Source organism: Theropithecus gelada, chromosome 3 (genome assembly GCF_003255815.1).
Source record: "Theropithecus gelada isolate Dixy chromosome 3, Tgel_1.0, whole genome shotgun sequence".
In the NCBI taxonomy this organism is placed as follows: Eukaryota; Metazoa; Chordata; class Mammalia; order Primates; family Cercopithecidae; genus Theropithecus; species Theropithecus gelada.
Window position 1 is genome coordinate 78896866 of NC_037670.1, and position 23397 is coordinate 78920262.

The 23397-nt window shown below is 42.1% G+C and overlaps 1 protein-coding gene across 2 annotated transcripts in view; it reads right to left on the reverse strand.

Moving 5' to 3' along the window:
* BMPER (BMP binding endothelial regulator) overlaps window positions 1–23397 on the reverse strand; it is a 247971-nt gene that overhangs the window by 223329 nt on the left and 1245 nt on the right. For both annotated transcript variants that reach the window (XM_025381030.1, XM_025381031.1), the window contains one exon: window positions 22629–22714. In XM_025381030.1, coding sequence (XP_025236815.1) covers window positions 22629–22714 — 86 coding nt within the window. The remainder of the gene's footprint in view (window positions 1–22628; window positions 22715–23397) is intronic.

Consider the following 23397-nt stretch of genomic DNA (forward strand, 5'->3'; position numbering starts at 1 on the left):
GAAAAAGGCAGGGGGGTGGAGGAAAGAAGTAAGACCCCCTGCGGTTCTGTCTGGCCAGAATCGTGTCTTTTAGTACCCATATCCCCTACAAAGACGATGTTCTGATGATATATGGCCCTAATACATCACTAAATGACAGTGTTCTCCTGATCCCATACCTTGAAAATATGACACGTGCCAGCAGAGGCAATGGGGGATTAATAAGGAGGCCCTTTTGATATTTATGTTACCTAACATTTCCATTTTTTTAATGGGTTTTAGTTTGTTGGAGGGATTGTTTTGGGTCCTATTCTGTTTAAGGGTTTAGGTCTGGCTCTTTTTTTTTTTTTTTTTTTTGGCTTTTTCAAGAAACTCACAGAACAAAGAAACACAGTCCATTAGAGTGTCCCGGCTGCTCAAGTAGAAGTCTGATTTAAAACAGGGCAGTGTCAAACGGCTCCTCATTCTGTTTAATCATATTTTGAAATAGAACCAAAACATTAGGGATGGCAGAACACAAAAAAACAACCACCAAATAAAAATAGTAGCCCAAAAGAGAGTAGCACTGCCTGCTTTTTATTAGACTGCACGTCGTATAAGCAAAGGGTCTGCTGGCAACAGCACATTCGTGTAACAGGAATGGAGGGAACACACAGAGCCAGGGATCGAGCCCCATGGGCCCTGCCACAGACGCAGCTCTGCCACCGTGCTCAGTTCCCAAGAGCAAACCAAAAAACCAACAGGGAGGTGGCATCTCACTCTGCCAGGTGTGTGAACCGAGAGGGATCATGGTGGCGTCCTGCCTTTGTTTGGCCCAAATGCTTCAGTCAACCCTTCTCTCTTCCTAATAGAAGGGACTCCAACAGCTGGGATGTGGGATGGGGTGGGTGCTGCAGAGAACACTTCCAAAAGACTCCTGGGAAGAATTTGCAGGCCAGGGGTGAGGGAGAAGGAAACCCTGCAAAGCAGTGCGGCTTTACACGCAGGAGGCCCGGCTGCCTCTTCAACACCTCTGGTTATTTTACACTGCTGGGCGCCCTTCAGCACATGACGAATAATAAATCTGCTTCTTCCTCTGCCCAAAAGGAAAACAGAAAAGAAAGGGGCGATGAAATTCTTTTTTTTTTTTTTTTTTTTGAGACGGAGTCTCGCTCTGTCACCCAGGCTGGAGTGCGGTGGCGCAATCTCGGCTCACTGCAAGCTCCGCCTCCCGGGTTCACGCCATTCTCCTGCCTCAGCCTCCAAGTAGCTGGGACTACAGGCGCGCACCACCACACCCGGCTAATTTTTTTTTTGTATTTTTAGTAGAGACGGGGTTCCACCGTGTTAGCCAGGATTGTCTCGATCTCCTGACCTCGTGATCCGCCCGCCTCAGCCTCCCAAAATGCTGGGATTACAGGCGTGAGCCACTGCGCCCGGCCGGGGCGATGAAATTCTATGAATACTTTTATACCTTTCTGGTGAGTTCTTTTGAAGTAGGTAGAAGATGACAAACCACATTTTCGGGGTCCAACTCCAAGTACCTGTAGGATCCGGGGCTCAGAAGGCATTAATGGGGCTTTCCAGTCCCAGAGGGACAGTGCAGAATCTTCTGGCCAGGTTGGTGGGGGTTTTGGAGAGAGTGGGGAGTGGGAGTAAAGAGTTTAAAAGTGGTAATAAAATTAGGTAACTCCATAGGAAAGCGTGAGACCTGACATTAAAGAAGGTGATAGCTGGAGATATTATTTTGACAGCCCCTTTCTTGACTTACTGCAATATAGGAAGTTGGGCTGTCTGGTATCAAAAGACAGATGACTCAATGGGCCTTTTAAATATGCACAGAAGGCCGGGCGTGGTAGCTCATGCCTGTAATCCCAGCACTTTGGGAGGCCGAGGAAGGCGGATCACAAGGTCAGGAGTTCGAAACCATCCTGGCTAACACGGTGAAACCCCGTCTTTACCAAAAGTACAAAAAATTAGCCGGGCGTGGTGGCGGGTGCCTGTAGTCCCAGCTACTCGGGAGGCTGAAGCAGGAGAATGGCGTGAATCTGGGAGGCGGAGCTTGCAGTGAGCCGAGATGGCGCTACTACACTCCAGCCTGGAAGACAGAGTGAGACTGTGTCTCAAAAAAACAAACAAACAAAAATTAAATGTGCACAGAAATGACTCCGTCAAGGGTAGAAGAGTGAGCACGTACAAAACACAGAAACCAAATGTCTTAGATTCCCTTGGCAATTGGTGGTGGCAAAACCACTTCTTTGTGAGGCCAGCCCTGGAAGGTTGTCACTCTTGTCACAAGTCAGCACATGTCTCCTTCCTGGATCACGTACCTACAGTGAACCCACCAGGTCCTCAGGTGTCCCTCATTCCTGTGGGTCAACAACAAGCCACAGAGCCAATGAAACAGATTTTTCATGGATTGCCCCGTGAAAGCCCGCGCGCTGTTAGGAGTTACAAAAATACCTGATGTTGACAAGTAAATGGAGCTGACATCCATGGGAATAGGCAGGGCGGAGGAGCCGCTCACAGCCCATCTGTCATTTTGACAAAGTAACTTTCTGGTCACCAGTGAGACACTCTTAAAGACATCTGCACAATTGACCCCGACCACCGGCAATCACAGAGCCTTTCAAAGGTACCCCAGGGACGAAAAGCCAATCAGCTTTAGAGCTGGATCCTGTAGTCCTCCCTCCGGGTAACAGTAAGAACAGGGTGACACCTCAGTTGCTGGAAAGATCTCTGCTCCCAGGTTGTATTTACATTGGTGCCAACTACAGAGGTTGTCCAGTTAGCCCAAGTAACGTCAGGTAGGGAAGCAAGAGAATAGGAGCTCTCTAGCTGGCTAGAAGTTCACAGAACTGAATATGTCAGCCTCGGACAGCATCCCCCATATGAAGGCAATTCTGTGAGCTAAGGTTTGTCTGACTCATTCACGAAGGCCATTAGCACTGTGTTCTCTTCACCAAAGCTTTCCCAAGGGTCACATGCAGATGTCAGAAGAAAACTGGAGAAGCCACAGATTTATTTCCTTGGTTTAGAATGTAATTTTAATCCACTAGTGTCCATTTGCAAACTCATTAAACCATCAAAGAAAGCCAGATTTGCAAATAATCCCTTTCTGAGATTAAGGTATTATAAAGAAACGAGAGTGGTCAATTACACACAAAACATTATCAACATAAACGTTGCTGAAGGGATTCACAGCATGTGCCCATTTTTAAAAGGAAAATATCAACCATAATTAGAATCCTTAATCATTAATTTTAACAAGCGTTCCATCACAAAACAGCTTCCAGAAGCTTTCACATATCTAAAATAAGGCAAAAGTATCTGCAGAAAAACAAACGGCTATTAGAAACATGTGGCATTGGGGCTATAAACTTGGATTTTTCTGCAGGTTAATCACTGCAGATTTCAGATCTATCTGACCAAAAATCCACAAATCTGTTTAACTAATATTTTTGAGCCCCTGCGGCAGGCCAGGCACTATGCCAGGTTTTGATGGGAACAGAAAATATGAATCAGACACATCTTCTGCCCTAGAAGAGCTTACAATCCAAGAGGGAGAGAGACTAAAGCATAAACACAGCACAGGCACCTCCCATGTTGCAACATGAGGGGCAAGTAGTGCCGGTTACCAGCTCAGAGAAGCTCAGAAGTGAGGCGGGAACAGTCAGTTTTGACCAAATTCCACTGCCACAAACTCCTAAAAATCATCCAAAGTCTCTTGGTTCTTTAGACACTACGTGGCCCACTGAAATGAGCCTTTACAAAGTTATGTTATACAATTATCTCACTGAGACAGAATTTGACCTACATCTGTCAGCATTTTGGAACTGACAATTCACAAATGAATCTTCTTCTATGATGACATTCCAGTGCACTCCAAGTGAAGTGTAGCAACCTCACTTGGTATTTTTGAGTAGAACAGTTTGTTTCACATATATCACAGGAAAATAAGGGGTGCTTATCTTGTGCCATGATTTTCTTGCTCTATGAAACTGTAATATTTAACACACTTTGCTAGTCTTTCATCTATGTTTTAGGTAAAATATAAAACATAACATACTGGAATTTAACTTACATTCTAAAACCAATAATTACCACGCTGCCAAGTCCACCATGAGTGGTAATATCTATTTTTCAAAAACGGTTTTCTATAGGAAAGAATTTTATTCTAGAATGATATTGCTCATTGCACAGTTTGTTATGATAGCATTAGTGCTCATTGGAGACAACTTTTCATCTTTCAGTGGATTTGTTTAGTTTTCGCACCATCAAACATGATACCCACAATAATGTAAGCTACGAAAAGGGCAAGTCATCATGACAGAAGAAGCAAAGTTTGGAGTAGAAAGAAAAGTTCATCATTTATTTTGGGGAAGAGAAATAGTTAGATCTTCCAATTGCCAAATCAAAAAATTAAACTCAGTGGCACAGATGAATTCGCCCAACAAATACGCTCTGAATGAGCCCAGCATTGTCCCAGGTATGTTGGGTACAAATGGACATGGGAGGGCCGTGTCCTCACAGAACTGACGTTCCAGCAGCAGGATCTCATGGGCACTGGGGAGGGCTCTGAGAAAATGAAGCGGGACAAGGGAACAGAATGACAAGGTGTGAGGCTGTTGGGGACAGTGATCAGAAAAAGACCCTTTAGGCTGGGTGCAGTGGCTCACCCCTGTAATCCCAGCACTTTGGGAGACAGAGGCAGGTGGATCAGAGGTGGTTAGAAGTTCAAGACCAGCCTGGGCAACATGGTGAAACCCCATCTCTACTGAAAATACAAAAATTAGCTGGTGGCGCGTGTCTGTAATCCCAGCTACTCGGGAGGCTGAGGCAGGAGAATCACTTGAGCCCGGGAGGCAGAGGTTGCAGTGAGTCAAGATTGTGCCATTGCACTCCAGCCTGGGTGACAGAGCAAGACTCCGTCTCAAAAAAAAAACAAAAAAAAAGGAAAAGACCCTCTAATAAGAAGACATTTACTCCTATACCTCGGTAGAGAATACGTAAATATATTGGATATGTGTGCTCCAGGCACAGGAAAGAACAAAACCCCAGTGGAGAGGGCGTTGGGTATCCTGTGGGAGTGAGGAGGAGCCCAGTGCGCAGCTGGAGCACAGTGAGAGGGGAGGGTGCTTTGTGAGCTGAGGCCAAGATAGCGTCTGGAGCCGCACCGTGCAGGTCTGCGTAGGCCGTGGTTATTCTTCAAACTGGATTCCGGGTGAGATGAGAAGCCACGGGAAGATTTTGCTCAAGTAAGTCAAATAATCTGTATACTTTCAAATGGTCACTGCTTGATAACATATTGTCCGAAGTCAAGAGCAGTAACAGGTAGTTAGAAATAATCCAACATATTTTCAAGACTATACTGACAAGAGCTGCTAATGAATGGAACCTGGGATGCAAGAGAAAGAGGAATCCAGGACCCCATGGTTGATGGATGGCCTAAAAAATGGATCCATGCAGCTGATGTCACTGGCTGGAGCAGACTAAGTTTAAGGAGTGGTGACAAAGGAGATCTCATTCAGGCCATTTTCAGTTTGAGATGCCTACTCAACATCCACGTGGAGACACCAGGTAGACATGTGGACAGATGCAGCTGGACTGGAGGTGGGGTGTGGGAACATAAATGTGGAAACTATCAGCATACCGGTGGTTTTGGGCCATGGATCGGTATAAAATTGCTTAGGGTATGAATATAAACAGAGAAAACATCTTGGCTGAATCCTGGGACCCTCCAATATTTAAAGTTTGAAAAGATAAGGAAGATCCACCAAAAAGAAAAATAAGCCAATAAAACAGAATTCTTATAAGTCCATCACACAAACGCTGAGAGAGCGCCATATGTATGAGTCCTTACCCACAAAGACACACAAATGTGTGCATAGACAACTGTAAGTTACCCTGGCTGTGATCATTACATTAATTCAGTGACCACCAGAGGTCACCTTCTATCAGCACCTGCCACTCTGCCAGGTGTTTTAGCAACCAAGATACCCCAGGATGGGAGGGTTGCTACCCACTATTTGAGGCTCATAAGAGAGGCTTCCTAGACCACTGCTGCCCACTCCTTACTCCCACTACTACTAATTATCACACCTGCCAACCTGTGTCTCAGAGGAAAACTGATTTGATTTAAGTTTAGGAAAATTCTGGTTGGCTAGAAGAGCTAAGAATTCCAGGGAAAAGGTCTAGGACCAATGTTCCCACCCAAGAGGGCACAAACCCACTAGAGCTTAGTGACCAAAGGCTGGGTGAGTATTGCAGATGGGTGTGTGTGGCAGGTGGGGGGAGGGGGTGGGGACATTAAACACTTGGGAGTAATAGAAAGAAAGGGAGAGGGAAAATATCTCAACTTAAGTTTTTCTTCTCTGTTATACGGAGTCCTGAAGCCATAACCTGGAAGTGAACAGAGTCCACAGTCAGAGGCCTCTTTTAATGTCTCATGCCAAAAAATATGGCTCAATGCTAGGACCATGATACTCATCTACAGCAGGGTAACTAGGATCCAGGATCTAGGGAAGAGTCTACACATACAGGCAGGCACTGGCCAAGAAGTAGAGAAGCCAAGACCCCACAACCATCCTGGGACTCACTCTGGAAGCGAGTATGAGACAGAGGTCAGTGGAGAAACAAGCTAGCAATGTGTTGCAATTTTGGGATTAGTACTCCTCTCTGTACTTTCAACATAAGATTTCCTTCCCACATATTAGAAGGCTGTTAAAGTCTCCCCTGGGCATCATCTTCACCAGGCTAAATTATATCAGCACATCATCATTAGTAAAAAAAAAATATTTACTAACCCCCACCTGAACACTTGACACTGCTCCAAGCTGGCCCGTTAGCTCACCCCAGCAATCCTTCTCTTGAGCCTTTGATCAAGATCACAGATGGGTCTCCACCAGCTGTCCACCAGATCATCCAGTTTTGCCTAGAGAGCAGTTCCACGTGGCACACTGAGAGGTGTCCAAGGGAGAGAATACAGTCGTGGGTTCTTAGTTTCTGTTTCTGGTTGGGCCAGTAAAGCCCCTTCCTCATCCCTCTTTTTTGCTTATCACTAGAGACCAAAACTAAAAACCACGACCTCGGGATTCTAAAAGTCTAACACAAAACAAAACAGAACAACAACAAAATAAGGTGAGTTGGACAAGCTCGTCCCTACAAATGTCTGAGCCATGCTGCGTGGAGGAGGAACAGCCAGCCCACTGTAATGCCTTTTGTACATTTCAGTATCGGGCTGAACTCAAGAATTAAAAGCTGAGACTGAGAAAAACTAGACACGAAACTTGGGGAATGGTGACATCATGGAATTTCTGCGCTAATGACAAAGAAAGAAAATAACATGGTAAAAAATAATAAGGATGGAGATGAATCCCTGGAACAATGGAATGCCAGGTTAATTTAAAAAAAAAAAAAAAAGGTTTAAAGGATTCCCATTTAAAGTATGGGAAATTGTCCAGCAACATGACCAGAATTCCGTGAAGGTGATGGGAATCAGAGCCTGGTCAACTTGACTTTGCACTCTCCCTCAGCAGGGAAAGAAAGGTGTGGGCACAAACAGGTCAGCAAAAGGGAGAGAAGAAAACTAAGATTTCCCAGAATGGCTTTATTCTGCGCAAGGAAGAAACCTGCTGGCTCTAAGTTGCCAGCTGAAGGAAACAGCTTCTTGCAGAGGTTTTGAGGAGTCACTTTGGGGTGAAGTGGGGAGCTGGATCCCGCTTCACCTGGCCCTCAACTCTGCTTTGTTTGCGGCTGGTTCCTCCAGATGCGGCTGGATCCCACTAGGTCAGTCATAAAACCCTGGGTTTTGTGTCAGATTGCTCCATCTAGTTGGCTCATGCTGAAGAAGCAACAAACATAACGTCATGTCAGCTTCGTCCTGCAGCTGCTACCCATCCCAGAAAGACCACAGGAAACAGAGTGTATCCCTGTGGGAATCTATCCCATGAAGAGACTGGCAGCAGCCCAGCGGGTCAGCCTCTCCCACCCAAAGGCGCCAGGCAGGACCTTACCTAACTGGACTGCAAGGACTGTTAAAACATAATCCCCAGGGAAGCTATTTGCTGGGTCTCTCTCACTGACCCCAGGGGGTATTCTCTCAACCCTTGTGGTTAGGTGACATTCTCTGAAAGAGAGCTCTGTGGAGTCTGCCCCGGATGGGACAGGAATCTGGTACTTGAATTGCAGTTCCAACTCTCGCTGATTGTGGTGGGACTTTCGCCTTGCTTTTCCTTTTCTGAGCCTTAATGAGCTCAACTATGAAACTGGTTTCTTAAGAATGCCGGCCCTACCTCACAGGGTGTCTTTGAGGAAAATGAACTTTGGACTGTCCCCAGCTTATGAATAGTGTTTGTTCGCAAAATATCTATTAAGACTTAAAGTCTGCAAGGCGCTGTTCTAGATGTTTTGATCATGAGAAGAATTAGATGCTATTCCTACCCTGAAGAAGCTTCAAGTCCAGTAGAAGAGAAAGTCATGTAACTAGTTAATAAAAATTTAGAGGAGAGAGGAGTAAGGGTTATAATAAAAAGTGACCAATATAAAGTCTTTAAGGAACAAGTGAGTTCATTCTGATTGGGTGACTAAAGGAGGTTTGATAAAGATGACATGAGTAGGAAAAGAACACTTCAATAAAGATAGCTAATGTGCAAGAAAATTGTGTAAAAGTTCCACGAAAGCAACATTATGTAAACGATAGTGGATCTATTATCAAGTTTTATACCAATAACAGAATTTCAACTGTACCTAACCAAGATTTAAATATAAACATATGTTTATGTTTATATTCATATACCCTTCTCTTTCCATTACATGTCAGGTGGAAAGAGTGCTTCAAAAATTGGCCCCTGCATAAAAGTCACGGGAAGGGTTTATTAAAAATGGAGCTTTCTGGCCAGGCGCAGTGGCTCACGCCTGTAATCCCAGCACTTCAGGAGGCCGAGGCGGACAGATCACAAGGTCTGGAGTTCGAGACCAGCCTGACCAATATGGTGAAACCCCGTCTCTACTAAAAATACAAAAATTAGCCGGGCATGGTGGCACGCATCTGTAATCCCAGCTTCTCAGGAGGCTGAGGCAGGAGTATCACTTGAACGCGGGAGGTGGAGGTTGCAGCGAGCTGAGACCACACCACTGCATTCCAGCCTGGGTCATAGAGCAAGACTCCATCTCAAACAAAAAAATGGAGCTTCCTTGGTCTGCACAGGAGCCAGCCAGACCTACTCCATCAGGATCTCTGGACCAGGACACAGGAAATATGCATTTTTTAGCAAATTCCCTGGTGGTTCTTACACACATTAAAATCTGAGAGCCACCACTGCTGGGCCCCTGTTAGGAGAACAGAAGAAACTGAAGGCAAAATTCTAACCACTGACTTGTTAACGACCTACAACTGTGTGAGAGAAGACAAGTAGCCAAACTGAAGTGTGTGAGGGAAGAAGGGGCAGAGGCCCAGGGAAGGGAACACATCGGGCAACAGAATTGCATGCCCCTTGTCACTAGTGTTCAGGCTTCATTCTATGGGCTCCCAGCACATATATACAAGTATCAGTTTCATCACACATTAATTCACACTTTCATCTAAGATTCTAATGACAGAGGGTAGTTTCCAAACTAAAACCATTATCCAAATGTTATATAAATACACACACACACACATATATATGTATATGTGTATACACACACACATATATATGTATACACACACATATATATGTATATGTATATATGTATATATATATGTGTGTGTCTGTGTGTACACAGATACATAACCCTATAAAATCTAGCACATTCAAGGACTAACAGGTTGCTCTGACTAATCGAATATTTCAAACAAGAGTTAATATCTCTGGCTTGCATAAGTTAATCAATTTTCAAAGAACTTTAAAGCAATAAAAGACATCTAACTTCAAAACTATCTCAACCATAATTTAATCCCCTTCTGTTCATGTAAGAAGCCTTGCTCCTGTCTTGCAGTGCCTCAGGATATTATTAACATAAATGCTCAATAAATGTGTGCTGAGTTTAATGACCATCAATCAATCATTTGCCTACTCCAGTCCTGCAATGCCATTCCCACATTTCCTGCAGAGCCCCTACCATGTGCTCCCGACCTAAGCTGGGTGCTGCTTCTCCCCTCCCTCCCCCACTGCCTCACCACCCTCAGAGGGGTCTTGAGGATATACAGAAGAGCCCATTAATTCAGAGTTGGAGGTTCACAGATTGAGAGCGTTTTACTATGCCGCCACATTTTGGCTTTAGTTTATGAACCCAGTGCAAATTCACTGAATTTAAATATCCCCTCATTCAGGTACGTTGCAATAACCTGGAGGATAATGTATCCCTTGCAATAACCTGGAGGATAAATATCTCTCTTGCAAAAGTCTAAACATCCTCAAAGCATACATTAGGTTGAACCACATAAAACTGCTGCTCCTATAGGTCAACATCAGACAACTACCAAAAATTTCGTAACTCCAAAATCTGGGGACTCCAGATTTCTATAACATGACCCTTTAGCATGCAAAGTAATTTAAGAAAATTTTTTTTTGCCCTTGGTCAGTATATGGTTTACATGAAACAGAAAAAAATTCACAGTTTTTAACAATTCCCCTACACACACATGCACCCATGGATGAAAAGGAAGCAACGCCATCTGGTACATGCATTTCCAGCACATCCCAGCAGGGAGAGAAAAGGGCTGGTTCCTCCAACAGAAGCCACCCCAGACTAATGAGATGCACAAAAAGGGTAGATTCCTGCCCCCTTCCCTGACAGCCAGCTCTTCCACAACTTCTGATCTGAGTCACCTCTAAGAGACAAGGAATTTCATCCTGGTCCTCATCTATGTGCTAATGGAGCTGCAGCTAGCTGACCTCTGGTAGGTCCCACTGGGCATCAGAATCATTGTTTCACATGTGCTTGAAAACAGGAAATTACCACAACTCAAGCCTAATGGGCCCCATTCCCCTCAAGGGGCATAAACACAAGCCCATGGCAAGACCTTAACTGTTTTGGCATAGTGGCTCCCAAGTGGGAGAATATCTGCTTCATCTTTCATGTTCTCTCATTCAGGAAAATAGTGTTCTCCCGAGACCAAAAAAAACACGGCTATGTGAATGTCTTGATGCTACTGCTTTTACACCATAAATCCACAAAGCTGGAGAGACCCAGCAGGCTGCGGGTGTCTCTGGAATTCATGAATTTCTGGGCGGTAAAGGAACAGAATGAGGCAGGCTTTACTGGAGGCAGAAGCTGCAAACCCCACAGGCCACTGATGCAGAGCAGCCTCTGCCCTCTGAGAAAAGTGGGAGCAATTTTAGTATCTTGGCACAAATGGCTCTGTTCGATTAGAAAATAATGGAAACTGAATCCCCCAGCATCTTTTAATAAGACCTGGAGCAATCAACATGGCGAAGAATGAAAATGTCATTCATTAACGTTACTGCTGCAGTCCATAGACATGCCTCAAAGAGGAACCTCAGAAAATAGGTTTTTAAAAGGAGAAAGGGGGAAGCAATTAAGATCAAGATGCTGGCTAGGTGTGGTGGCTCACTCATGTAATCCCAGCACTTTGGGAGGCCAAGGCAGGAGGATCGCTTGAGGCTGGGAGTTTGAGACCAGCCCTGGTGATAGTGAGACCCTGTCTCTACAAAAATAAATAAATAAATAAATAAATAAATAAATAAATAAATAAATAAAATAAAAGATGCTAAAAATGTCTCTTACAGAGGCCCAAAGAAATGGAAGAGCAGCTTCGAGTTTTCATACCTCCTTTCCATGGGACAAGCTGTCCCTACTAGAAATAACCTTCCTGAGGTCACCCACAGTCAAAGAGGCCAGCAGTGCCACCAGAGTGGCCAGCTGATCACACAGCGTCTAAAACTAAAGTGCTTGGCCTATGCCGACAGCATTAGCAACCATGAAAAACTGTCTGGTCAAATGCTATATATGTGACTAAGAATACAAGAGTTGTTTTGGAAAGGCGTGTTTTTGTAAGTTAAAACGGGATGATCATTATCTTCATTATTTGTATTCCATCCTTCTCTTTGAAGTGACTCTGGGTACCATCACTTATCTGCAGATCCTCGCTCAGAGTCCTGTTACGTCTATTCCCTTGAAGCAGGGCATTTGGGGGACATGCTGTGGTCAGTGAAGATGCCACCCATCCCGCCCTCTCATTTTCTCTTGCTGAGTTACCTGCGTGAAACCTTAAAATTGCCCGTCAGTTTACACATCTTTGAACTGCTCATTTGGCAGACGTAGGTTAGTACCACCCATTACCTAACATTAAAAAAAAAGAAAGAAAGAAAGCTCATTACACTACACGACATGTACATACAATAAGGCCTTTGTCCTTAAAAGAAAAACATAATTTTCAACAGAGTCAGCTCCCAGAAGCCAAGGGAGCTAACATCCAAAACCTAATATAAACATGAAGGCTTGTGTCAAGATTTCAGAGTTAGCCTCACTGAAAGGGGCTGGAAATGACTGGAGAACGCCAGCCCCAGGGATCGGGAGACATTTTTCATTGTGACTTTTTGAAAGTGGAAGCCAGATCGTCCCAGAACCTCCCTTGTCTATACCTCCTGCCTTGTCAGGGACATTTCTGCTTTTGACAACGATCTATTTCTATAAAAGGGAATGTTCCTTTTATCACAAATAAAAGCAGATGTAAATATCAATATGATCTTATATTTTCAAATACGATTACATTCCCTTCAAAAAAAAAAGACAGTGTTTATGTAATGATTATTTAGGATGTCTTTTATAGAGGAGGTTGACCTTCTGTGATAAACTTTCTAGGAGAATCATGTTTTGGAACTTGGAGTTCCATTCTGGGGGCAGCTATCCCAAGTGTTAACAACCCCAACTATAAACAGGAAACTCCAGTCGAACTCCCACTCAAGTCCCCAAGGTTGTGGACCTCTTGCTGAAGCTATGGAGCTGACGGAGACTACCGTGACGAGGTTCTTACACTTTAACACACCATCCCTTAAGAAGTGAATTCGCCCAACTCACTACACTACAAGGCAGAACATGCTATTACCGAGAAGAAGCAGCAGGCTCTTAGAGGAGTTGGCAGGACTTCTAGTCCCAAGCACAGAAGGCTGTATGAATGTGCAGGGCCCACATGTCCAAATCCAGTCACACCAGTTCATCTGGGCTTGCCCTTTCTAGAAGGAGGCCCGATCCCACAGGTATGCACTAGTGCCTGTCGTTGGCTGGAAAGCAGGAAGCTGGTCACATCACACTCTTTAAAACGGAGAGGACTGAGAAGCTTCAGGCTCAGCAGGCCCGCTGGTCGCTACTTTAACATTTTTGCCTCCTACCTGCCACTTCCTGATTTAATGGCAAGGACTGCAGAGGACAACTGGGCCTCACTGAGAAAACAACACTGTGATTCGTTGTTTGTAAATTGGCACGAGTTAAGCAGGTGAAGCTTTGAAAAGAAAAAATAGAGAAGCGACCCATCTTCCTAAGCCCCAAACACTAACAGGGTTTTCCGTCTTTAACAGAAAAGCAGCAGTAGCCTCTTCTGACCTTCCATTGTGTACCCTGAGAAAAATTCAGAATAAACACATTTCATAAGTGTTGACAATAAATTGCCATAAATACAGTCCATTTAATTTAAAGTATGGCAAAGGCAGTCATTCCATGACACTTCAATGCTGGAAGCAGCTATCATTTCTAAAGTGATGACCACGGCCCAGACCATGTTTTAAGAATTTTTCGTGTTGTAACTTACAATTCTGACAAGAGCCTCATGATGAAGATAGAGAGGTTGAGATATAGAAATGTTAGGCAATTTACATAAAGCCATACAACTATTAAAGGGTAGAAATGAGAACCACTAAGCTACCATTCCCAAAGAGTATATTCACTGAATTAGGTGCTGAAAAGTGGTTTATGGTATACACTTCACTTTCTTCTATTCAAGTTCTGGCCCTTAATAACAGTTTCATTTACACTGTTTACAAACAGCTTTCACACGCATCTTGGCCTTTAACCCATTCCAGTCACCCCAGTTAATGCCCACAGCCAACCACTTAAGTCTGCTGAAGGGTACATACCACTGGGACTTGTCCCAGACTTCACAATGAAGGCTCAGAGAAGGTAAGGTGTCTGCTCAGTGGTGCACAGCTGCCAGGCAACCCAGGTGAGACTCAAACCCATACATTGAGACACAACGGCCCCCACACCACAGCGGTACTTCACTGACAAAATGGGCTTTAAACATTTCATGAGAAAAGAAAATATCTTACCTGAAGACCTAGAATTTAAGACATTAAATTATATCATAATATTTTTAAAGCATCATTAACAGTTTAATAGAGCAAACTTAAAAGTTTATAATAGTAAGTTTTTATATTAGTCAGACTCTTTTATATTGTTGCTTTTATTCCTAATAAAAAAATCCCTCAATGTGGCCTGGACCATTTTACATTTAACTATAGAAACATTCCAATGACGTTTGCAAAAAGTGTATTACTGTTATCCGTGAAATTAGTTTTGTTTGGGTACCTTTTAAAATTTCATGTGGTATTTATTCACTTTTGTTAAGATCTTTTAAAGTCAAAGTTTGGCAAATTTGTGATTTTTGCATTAAATTTTCAAAATCCCTACAGCAATCTTAGTTTTGGATTCCTGCCAACTGGGGTTGCACTGAATCTCATCTATGATCAATTCAATCCCATGTGCAAATATGCAGGGTCTGGGGGGAAGGGACCATTGTTCATTGTTTCAAAGAGTCCAAGAAGATGAGAACGTTCCTTCTTTGATATTCTCCTAGAATCTTCCAGTTCTTTGCAATGTTTAATGCCAATAGTCTTTGTCTTCTTCAAACGTCTTCTGCCTTGGCCTGTGCCTTCCTGGTTCTCCTCTTGCCTCTATAACTATAAGTTTTCCATCTCTTTCATAGCTTTCTCCTTTTCTATCCTTCTGTTAGACAAAACCCTTCTTGTAGTTAATATTGTAGGCCCATTTTTTTAAATCTCAATTTAGACCCCTCCTCAAGGCAAATAATTTATTCCCAAAGTTTTGAAGTTTATTTCTATGCAGACAGGTAACAAATTGTTAACTTCTAGTCCTGATTTCTCTATACTGAACTCACGATCTTTTAAGAGCCTACATGGCTTTTCTACCTTGAAGGTCTATCAAGCCCAACACATTACATCTAAACTGATTACTACTCACCCACCCACAGGACCCCTTCTCTTCCTACAGTGTCTATGACATTGGTTAGATTTCTCAAAATTCCCTTCAATTTTTCCCATCTTTCACCTCTGCCATCTATTTTCTTGCCAAGTACTATAAATGTGGGCTCCAAAACACCTCTGCAAGACTAGTGGTTCTCAATGTCATGGCACGTTGGTGCACTTTTTAAAGGTGAGCCACCCAATCCTGATTAATGTATAAAAATTGTGCTAAAGGCCGGGCGCGGTGGCTCACGCCTGTAATCCCAGCACTTTGGGAGATCGAGGCAGGTGGATCACAGGGTCAGGAGATCGAGACCATCCTGGCTAACTCGGTGAAATCCCGTCTCTACGAAAAATACAAAAAAATTAGCCGGGTGGGTGGGGGGCGCCTGTAGTCCCAGCTACTGGGAGGCTGAGGCAGGAGAATGGCGTGAACTCAGGAGGAGGAGCTTGCAGTGAGCCGAGATCACGCCACTGCACTCCAGCCTAGGCGACTGAGTGAGACTCTGTCTCAAAAAAAGAATAACAACAAAAAATTGTGCTAAAAGTGAGCATACATACTATCATAAACACACCTACCAGACTGAATAATTTACCAAATGAACCATGCAACAGTGTAAGGCAGGGTGTCACTGTAAGAGGAGAGAGCTGGTGCCCCAAATAGAATTTCGAGAGTGAGTTCTGGGAAGAGAACTACTCTATTCAAGTAGCAGCACACTACTCTAGAGGCACCAAGTGACGAGCAAAGTGGCTGTGCTACCAATCACTCCACTGTAATTGCTGCTGAATTTTACCAACTGTGTCTTGCTGGGCATGGTTTGGAGTTTTTTATCGACATATTTTTTTTTCAATACCTTTGGTATTCACGTAAATACTCTAGAACTGGAATGTAGTCAAAGATTCAAAAGACTAAGCAACACTGGTTTATCCCAACACCTTCTTTCCATTCCCACTGCCCAGGCTGCTTGTGCTCACCTGACCACACAATATCCCTGCAGTCTGTTGTTCAGACTCCAGACCCTTCACACTGATATCCTTATTATTACATTCAAGGTGCTCCCCATGCTGGTTCTCATGGAGCTTTCTAACTCCAGCTCCATCACAGCTTTGGGCACAGTAGACTCTGCCATTTCCACAGTCCCAAGCACACTCTCTTTGTGTCTTTCCTCCAACAAGGCTTTGCCTGGATCATCTCTCCCCCCACATCATGGTCACAGATATCCTAGTCAGAATTCATTGGCAGCCTCCTTAGTACATGGGTTTGAGTCTATTACAGGGCTTTTCTGTCACTCCTATAAAGTTTCTTATTTATGCATGTGTTCGTCTCCCCCATTAGACTGTGGGCAAGAATCTGTCCTGTTGGTCTTTGTCTCCTCAAAGGTCCCCAGCCAGCACAATGCTTCAAACACAGAAAGGACTAAAAATAATAAAATAAAATGGAAGAGGGGATGAAGTGTGGAAAGAAGGAAGAAAGAATAATATTATTGAATTTATAACCTGCGATCCCTAGTGCCTTGAGTGGTGTTTTATAAAATTAGAACTCGGAATCAACAGGTCTTAAAATATACACCCAGCTCATTTGCTGATCTTAACTAAGTTCAACAAGCACACTTGACCTCCCAGTGCCATGAAAGGTGGTGTTTGTTACTCATATTCTTTTATAGCACAAAGGACTCAATATATCATCATTTATACAGAAGGGCCATAGAAGAGGGTGTGAAAAACTGATATCCTTTATTTACTCAACAAATTCGTATTAACTGGTTTTATTTTTCCATCATTTTGCCTTGCCTGACTTTTCCCATTATCTCCTATTCTACTGCCCTCCCCCTATTTGCATTCTAGTCTGGGGAAGGGCTCTCTTTCCTCAACATTATTTCCTACACTTAAAACACAATTTACTGTTGATACCCACAGTCAAGTCCAGTGCCTCAAAACAAAATAAACAGTGTTTGAAATGGGATGGGGAAGGGGAGCAGTGAGTAAGTAGGCAACAAAGACACACTCAGGTCTGGAAAGGGGTCGAGAGACTTCCACAAGGCGGGCCAGGAAAATCCCCATGATGCCAGGCCACGAGGCAGTTTTTCCAGAATTACAGCGCTCCCGAGTCCCAACCCAATCCCTCTGCCAATAAAAGTACAAGTGAAGGTGACCCCACAGGCATAGAGATGTAAATACTCTGCAAGAAAGCAGGCCCCTCTTCCACGGAAAGCTTTTCTTTTCTTTTTTTCTTTTTTCTTTTTTTTTGTGTGGGTGTGTGTGTTTAATGGAAAGCGAGGGGAAAACTTACACCAGGGCCCAAAGATCACTGGACCAATAAGGAAGCAGCCTAGATCAGCCCAGTCCAAGCCTGGAGGGACAGAAAAACTCACTAAATATTTCTGACAAACCTTGTTCATGCACAACAATGGGTGGGTTTGCCATCATTATCCCTACGTCTCGTCCATCGTCCCTTCTATCATTTTCTTTTGAAACTTTGCATCCTATTCCATGTGAGGAAATAAGAATTTTTAAAAATAATGCCATCATCAATAACAGCAATAAAAAATCATTCCAGAGGGTTTACTCAATGCCAAGCCCCAGGCCAAACTTTACGTGCTACATCTCACTTAATTCACACAGCAACTCTGTGAACTAGATGTTGACATCCATCCCACTCTCCAGATGAAGAAACTGAGGTTTGGAAAGGTGAGGTAGTTGTCTCAACTTCACCGCCGGTTTGATTTGAACCCAAGACTCTCTGATGTCTGGGCCAAAGTTCTTTGCCAAAATGTTATGATGCCAGCCAAAACCCATGTCTTCCTTGGAAGGGCTCTCCAAATTAAAGACGGTTTGTGTTGCAAGATCGAAACCACTATAACTGCCTCCATAGAGAGCCTACATTAGCTCTGTGCTGGTTGAAAAGACTCTCTGAAGCTCTTGAAGGTATCTGTAGAAGTTTTTAAGTAGTCAACTTTTCCAGCAGAAGGAAACTCTAGTTTAGCAAGTAAGAAACTGACTTCACATCCCAGTTCTGTCTCTTAGTAACTGTGTGATCTCACGAGATTTGCTCTACTTCTTTGAGCCTGAATAAAGCATGAACAAGAATGACTCTCAGAACTAGTCTTTGTGAATTTGCCAACACAATCCTATACATTAACTGTTACCTTTCCCAAAAATTGTTCTGTTGAAAGGTAATTGGTCACATCACCTTCTAAACAGAGTAAAAATAAATAAATCTGATTGCTTCCTTACTGAGCATCCAAAGTCTAGAAATGACCTGAAATAACTTGGAAAAAGTATGGCAATCTATGTATTTGTGCATATACTGAGTGCAGTACCTCTCTGAACACATCTGGTCTACTTTATGGCTTCTCTCTCTCTGTTTCATACATGCACACACACATGAATTGAATTCTCATGCAATGTTATCTCCCTCATCCTCAAACATGTGCTTAACACTTGTTTAGATAATAGATATCTATTCTCCAGCCAGCTAATCTGAACAATGAAGAACATGAGGATTTTATGGAGATAAGGCACCCGAGAGAATCTAACATGCTGGGAGCTCCTTGTTGAGCGATATTAGATTTTTGTGATTAAAAAAGTAGAAGACAGCAGACAAGGTCTCTCTGTCTTCACTATTTGGTTGGCTCCAAGACAGGTGGGGCCCTGATTCTTGTAACATTGAATTTCACGTTGCTTTTTATGAGCAAAGGGTCCGTTTCTACGTTGCACCTCTGGATTTAAAAGAGGAAATTTCAACCTCAGAATAATGTTTTTTGCTGAACGAAATGTATGCCAAACTAAGCTCTGACTTCGGGTTTTCTGAGTCCCAGCCTCCAAAGTTTTCTCAGGTTTCTAGTACTGGGCCCAACTCACTGGCTCCCGCCATGTCCTCCTATTCTACAGTTACGTGGAAAAGGCTGAGAAGATCAAGCACCACTTCTCATGTGTGCTTGGTGGACCTGGGGACGTCCCAAAGATCAGAGAATGGCTTCAGCTTCATTTATCTGGGTGTGGCCGGCTCCCCTCTCAGCTGTACTCCAGGGCAGGCACCAACGTGTTTTCCTAGACATTATGGGAAAAATAATTCTAGCAAGAAAGCGGGAAAAATATCATACAAAAACAGTAATAAGTGTTGGCCTCCCTTCCTCGGCCCCATAAAAGACCATTTTGTAAAGTTATGCTTTGCTTTCTGACTAAACAATAAAGCACATGCAGTTTAATCTAAACTGCTTACCCAGTTCCCTAGATTTTAGGACCATGATCCAACTTCTCACCTACCCCCTTAAATAGATGAACTGAAGCTTTTTGGGCCACACACTTTAAAACGAGATTCCATCACCAGCTAACAAACCAGTTATTCTTGGACTGGGACTGGTTCTGGCAAGATGCTCGGCTCTACACAGAGGATGATAAATGAGAATAAAATTATTCAGCTCTGCTTACGGTGGCCACTGTGCCCACTGTTATCCTCAAAAACTCCACAGAAATGAGCTCACTCCAACCTCTGAAACATTTCACAGCTTAAAAGTTTAAATCAGGCCAAGTTGATTTTTGTGGAATTTTTTAAGCTTTTACTCTGTAATTATATACGGGACTTTGTGCCACCTATTTCCTCCCAACTGTAACATTTTACATCTTTTTTAAGCATACGTTGACGTTAGCTTTTTCTTTCTTTTTTTTTTTTTTTTTTTTTTAGTACATGTTATGAAATAAGATATGAGCTTACACTCAGCCTTAGGTACCTTTCTGCCAAAAGGCTGGACCAACACAAACTAAATATGACTATTTTCTTTATCCAAAGTACAGTTGAGACTATTACATACCCTCTTAATGTACATACATAAAACCAGCTCACCACTAACGCTCCCTGCAGGTCAACTGAAATCATAACGAGATTTTCCTTTCATATAATGCGATTAACAAATGTCAACTAACCGAACTCTTGAAAGACTCAAAAGAAAAAACAAAATAACCCAAGGAACGCCAAAAGGTAAAATAATTTGGATGTTCTTTCTATTTTCTCCTTACTTTCCCACGTCTTTAACTCAACAAATAGGCTGTTTCTTATGGTTATAGGCATGTGCTCCAGAGGCAGACAAAACTGAGATAGTTTCAGCTCCACTATTTACTCAAATGCAACTTTCACAAGTTACTTAGCCCGCTACACCTCAGTTTTCTCATCTGTAAAATAAAGGTAAAAGCCCTCAGTGGATTTTTGTGAAGATAAAATGAAATAATGCAGGCTTAGATGAGGCCCTACAAGTAAAAATAAAATAAAATAAAAATAGTAAACATAAATGTTTACCATTGCTAACATTATCAATTTGCTAAATAGGTCTACCTTCCTGCCTAGGTACAAAAATGCCAAGTAGCTTCCTGGCTGTCTGGAGTGCTTTGAAATCCATGAACTGCAGTAGGTTCGTGGAAATGTACAAGAGTGTTATACAAAGAGAGAAGTGGTCATCCATCTATTACAAATGTTTTTGTAATTTTACCAAGTCATTACAAATGTTTAGGAAGCAGCAATGACTACGACAACTTGGACCCCATAATTCTAAATCCCTGCAAAGGTCGTGATAACATATCACTGAGCCTTTCAGCCAATGAAAGAGCTCTGTAACGGGTGAAGCTGATAGCCAAAGTCCTAATATTACATATTTAGAAAGGATTTCTGACAGCGCTCACCCAAGGCAGATACCTACAACTGTTACTTAAACGTTAAAGACATAAATGAAGCTACTGCCCTTCTGAATTTAATTGATACTTTTCTGGAATAAATATCATTCCCACTTGAATTCCAACTGATGCATCTTTTCAGATTTACTCTTTACCTTCAAAACTGCAGGACTCTAACATCTATCTTCTTATCACTAAGTCCCCACTTTCAGAGAAAGGCACTATTTTTAGCAGGGGTAGGAGTACTGAAAAGGGGGGAATGCTGTGGCGAGAATTTCTCATAATGTTATTTGGGAACAGTTTACAAAACTCAAACTACATACGTAAACTTTATAAGTAGTAATATCGCTGAAGAGAAAAACAGTATTTTATATGCGAAGCTCTCAGCACATTTAAATATTACTTGGTCAGGGTAATTTCCTCTGAAATCTTAATAGATTAAGATAAAATAATTCGCTCACATTATACAGATAAGAAAAGTAAAAAAAGGAAGATTAAACACACATACATACACACTGCATTTGTAAATCTACAACTGAGTCAAAATTTAAACTCAAAGCTTCTTTTCAACAAATTATTTAGTAAAAGATCATCAATGAACACGGCAACCCATAAATACGCAATCATAATACACCCTCTCTCAGCTCTGTTTTATTAGACAGCAATATTTATTGTGTCAGCAAACACAGTGCATTTTTACTTGTTTCTGCTGATTTCCTTAGTCTTCCAAACCTGATAATCATTTGATACAGCCACTTACCGTCACCCATTTATCATTTCAAAACGTTAACCTCAACTCTTGTCATGAAAAAGTTTAGGTAGTATAAACTCAGATGGCTTGGCTTTTGCCTAAACCAAAATGAATTCCTTCTCCAGTTCCACACAGCACGCTGATCTAGTAACAAGTAGTCCTCTATCATTTTTGGGCTTCGCATTTGATTGCCTTAATGTATCTCCAACAGGGTTTTATAATGTGTAGTTTCTAACCAAATTTTGCCAAAAGTGATTGGCATGTAAAACACTCTTAAGCAAAAATGTTTATGTTGTAGGTCTGTATTTCATCTCAGAAATTCTTATTCACATTGCTTAATCTCCCCCAAGTGGTTACTTATTAGACTTATCATTGACTACTAAACTAAAATAAATGGAAACAAATTATTTTTTGAGTCTACTAACCACTGATAGTGTTAACTAAGCAGCTGACAGCCAAGTGTCATTCTCTATTAAGGACAGAATTGTCCTTTCTGACTCACGCTTCCAAATAAGAAATAAAGACAGTATTTGAGAGTTTAGGGTATAACAGGCAAAGAAACCCAAGAAAGAAATCCAGAATTACATCTTTTCCTCATGTTCATTTTTTGTGACTGTCACCTCTCTTTCCCTTTGTTGCATACCTTATTCCGGACCTTCATACTTAAATCTTATCTCATCATTTTCCCGCTGAGCTTAGATGACAGAATCAATGCAGAAAGTTTTGTTGTACCAAGGATTTGGTTGTAGTAATCATTACTGGAAATAGACATTACAAACTGCAATTTTCACTGAGACGTCATACAAAGCCTATCTGAAATTTACTTCTATAAGGATAATGTCAAAGATAAGAATTTCCAGCTAGATGAAATGGAAATTGCCAAAGTCCATAAAACTCAGAAATTAACTGGATTCAACTCACAAAGTAGGTACAGTTATGTGCAATTTTGTAATGACTAAAGACAATTTGTAAGATCTGGTTATATTATCACATTTAATGGATTCACCTTATCAGAGAGAGCAACTGAGTTCATATTACCTTATCTCCACACTTACCAAGCAGACACACATTATGCAAGGGTTGTCGGTGATAAATGGAATCTGGAGGATTTCGCCTTCATTTTCACATTTTGCAACAGAACCTGAAATTCAGGGGGAAAAAAGTTTCATTTAAAGTCAGCTTAGTAGCATGATTTCAACATTTAAAATTTTTACACCAATCTTTTTTGAAACCTCTACCCAAACTTCAGAATTCCTAATGTAGTTAAAATTATTAAATTCACCAAAGCAAAACTCCTCCCCCCAAACTCTATTTTCAATAATTTTATTTAAACAGGTTTTAAAAAGACTATGATGTAAAGAGAAATTATCTGTTCTCAGATGGTTTAAGCACAATTCCAAGTATTTCACTGGATTTTTAATAACACTCCTCCTTTATGAAGACATTTCAAGTAAGCACACAGCCCCATATGCAAAAAAAAGAAAAAAAGAAAAAAAAACTCAAATTGGGGCAGATTTTAAATTGACCAAAACTCAGAACTGTGTCAAGGAACAGGCCTTTCTATGGATCTTTCTCGCCTTGTCTTAGGTTTAAATCACTGTTTGAAACGCAATCCTCTTTTCCCTTCTCTTAGAAATTGACTCGATATTTTCTTTTCTGCACCAGGTGTCAGTAAAGTATGTCCTTCAGAATAGCAGCTGAGGTCTTCACCTGCCTGAAAACATTTATAATTATTATATCCGGCTATTAGTGCCCTTTTTAAATGATAGTTTCTTTAAATTCAAGGTCTTGAGAGCCAGTGCTTTAAAAAGCACTCCTAGCACA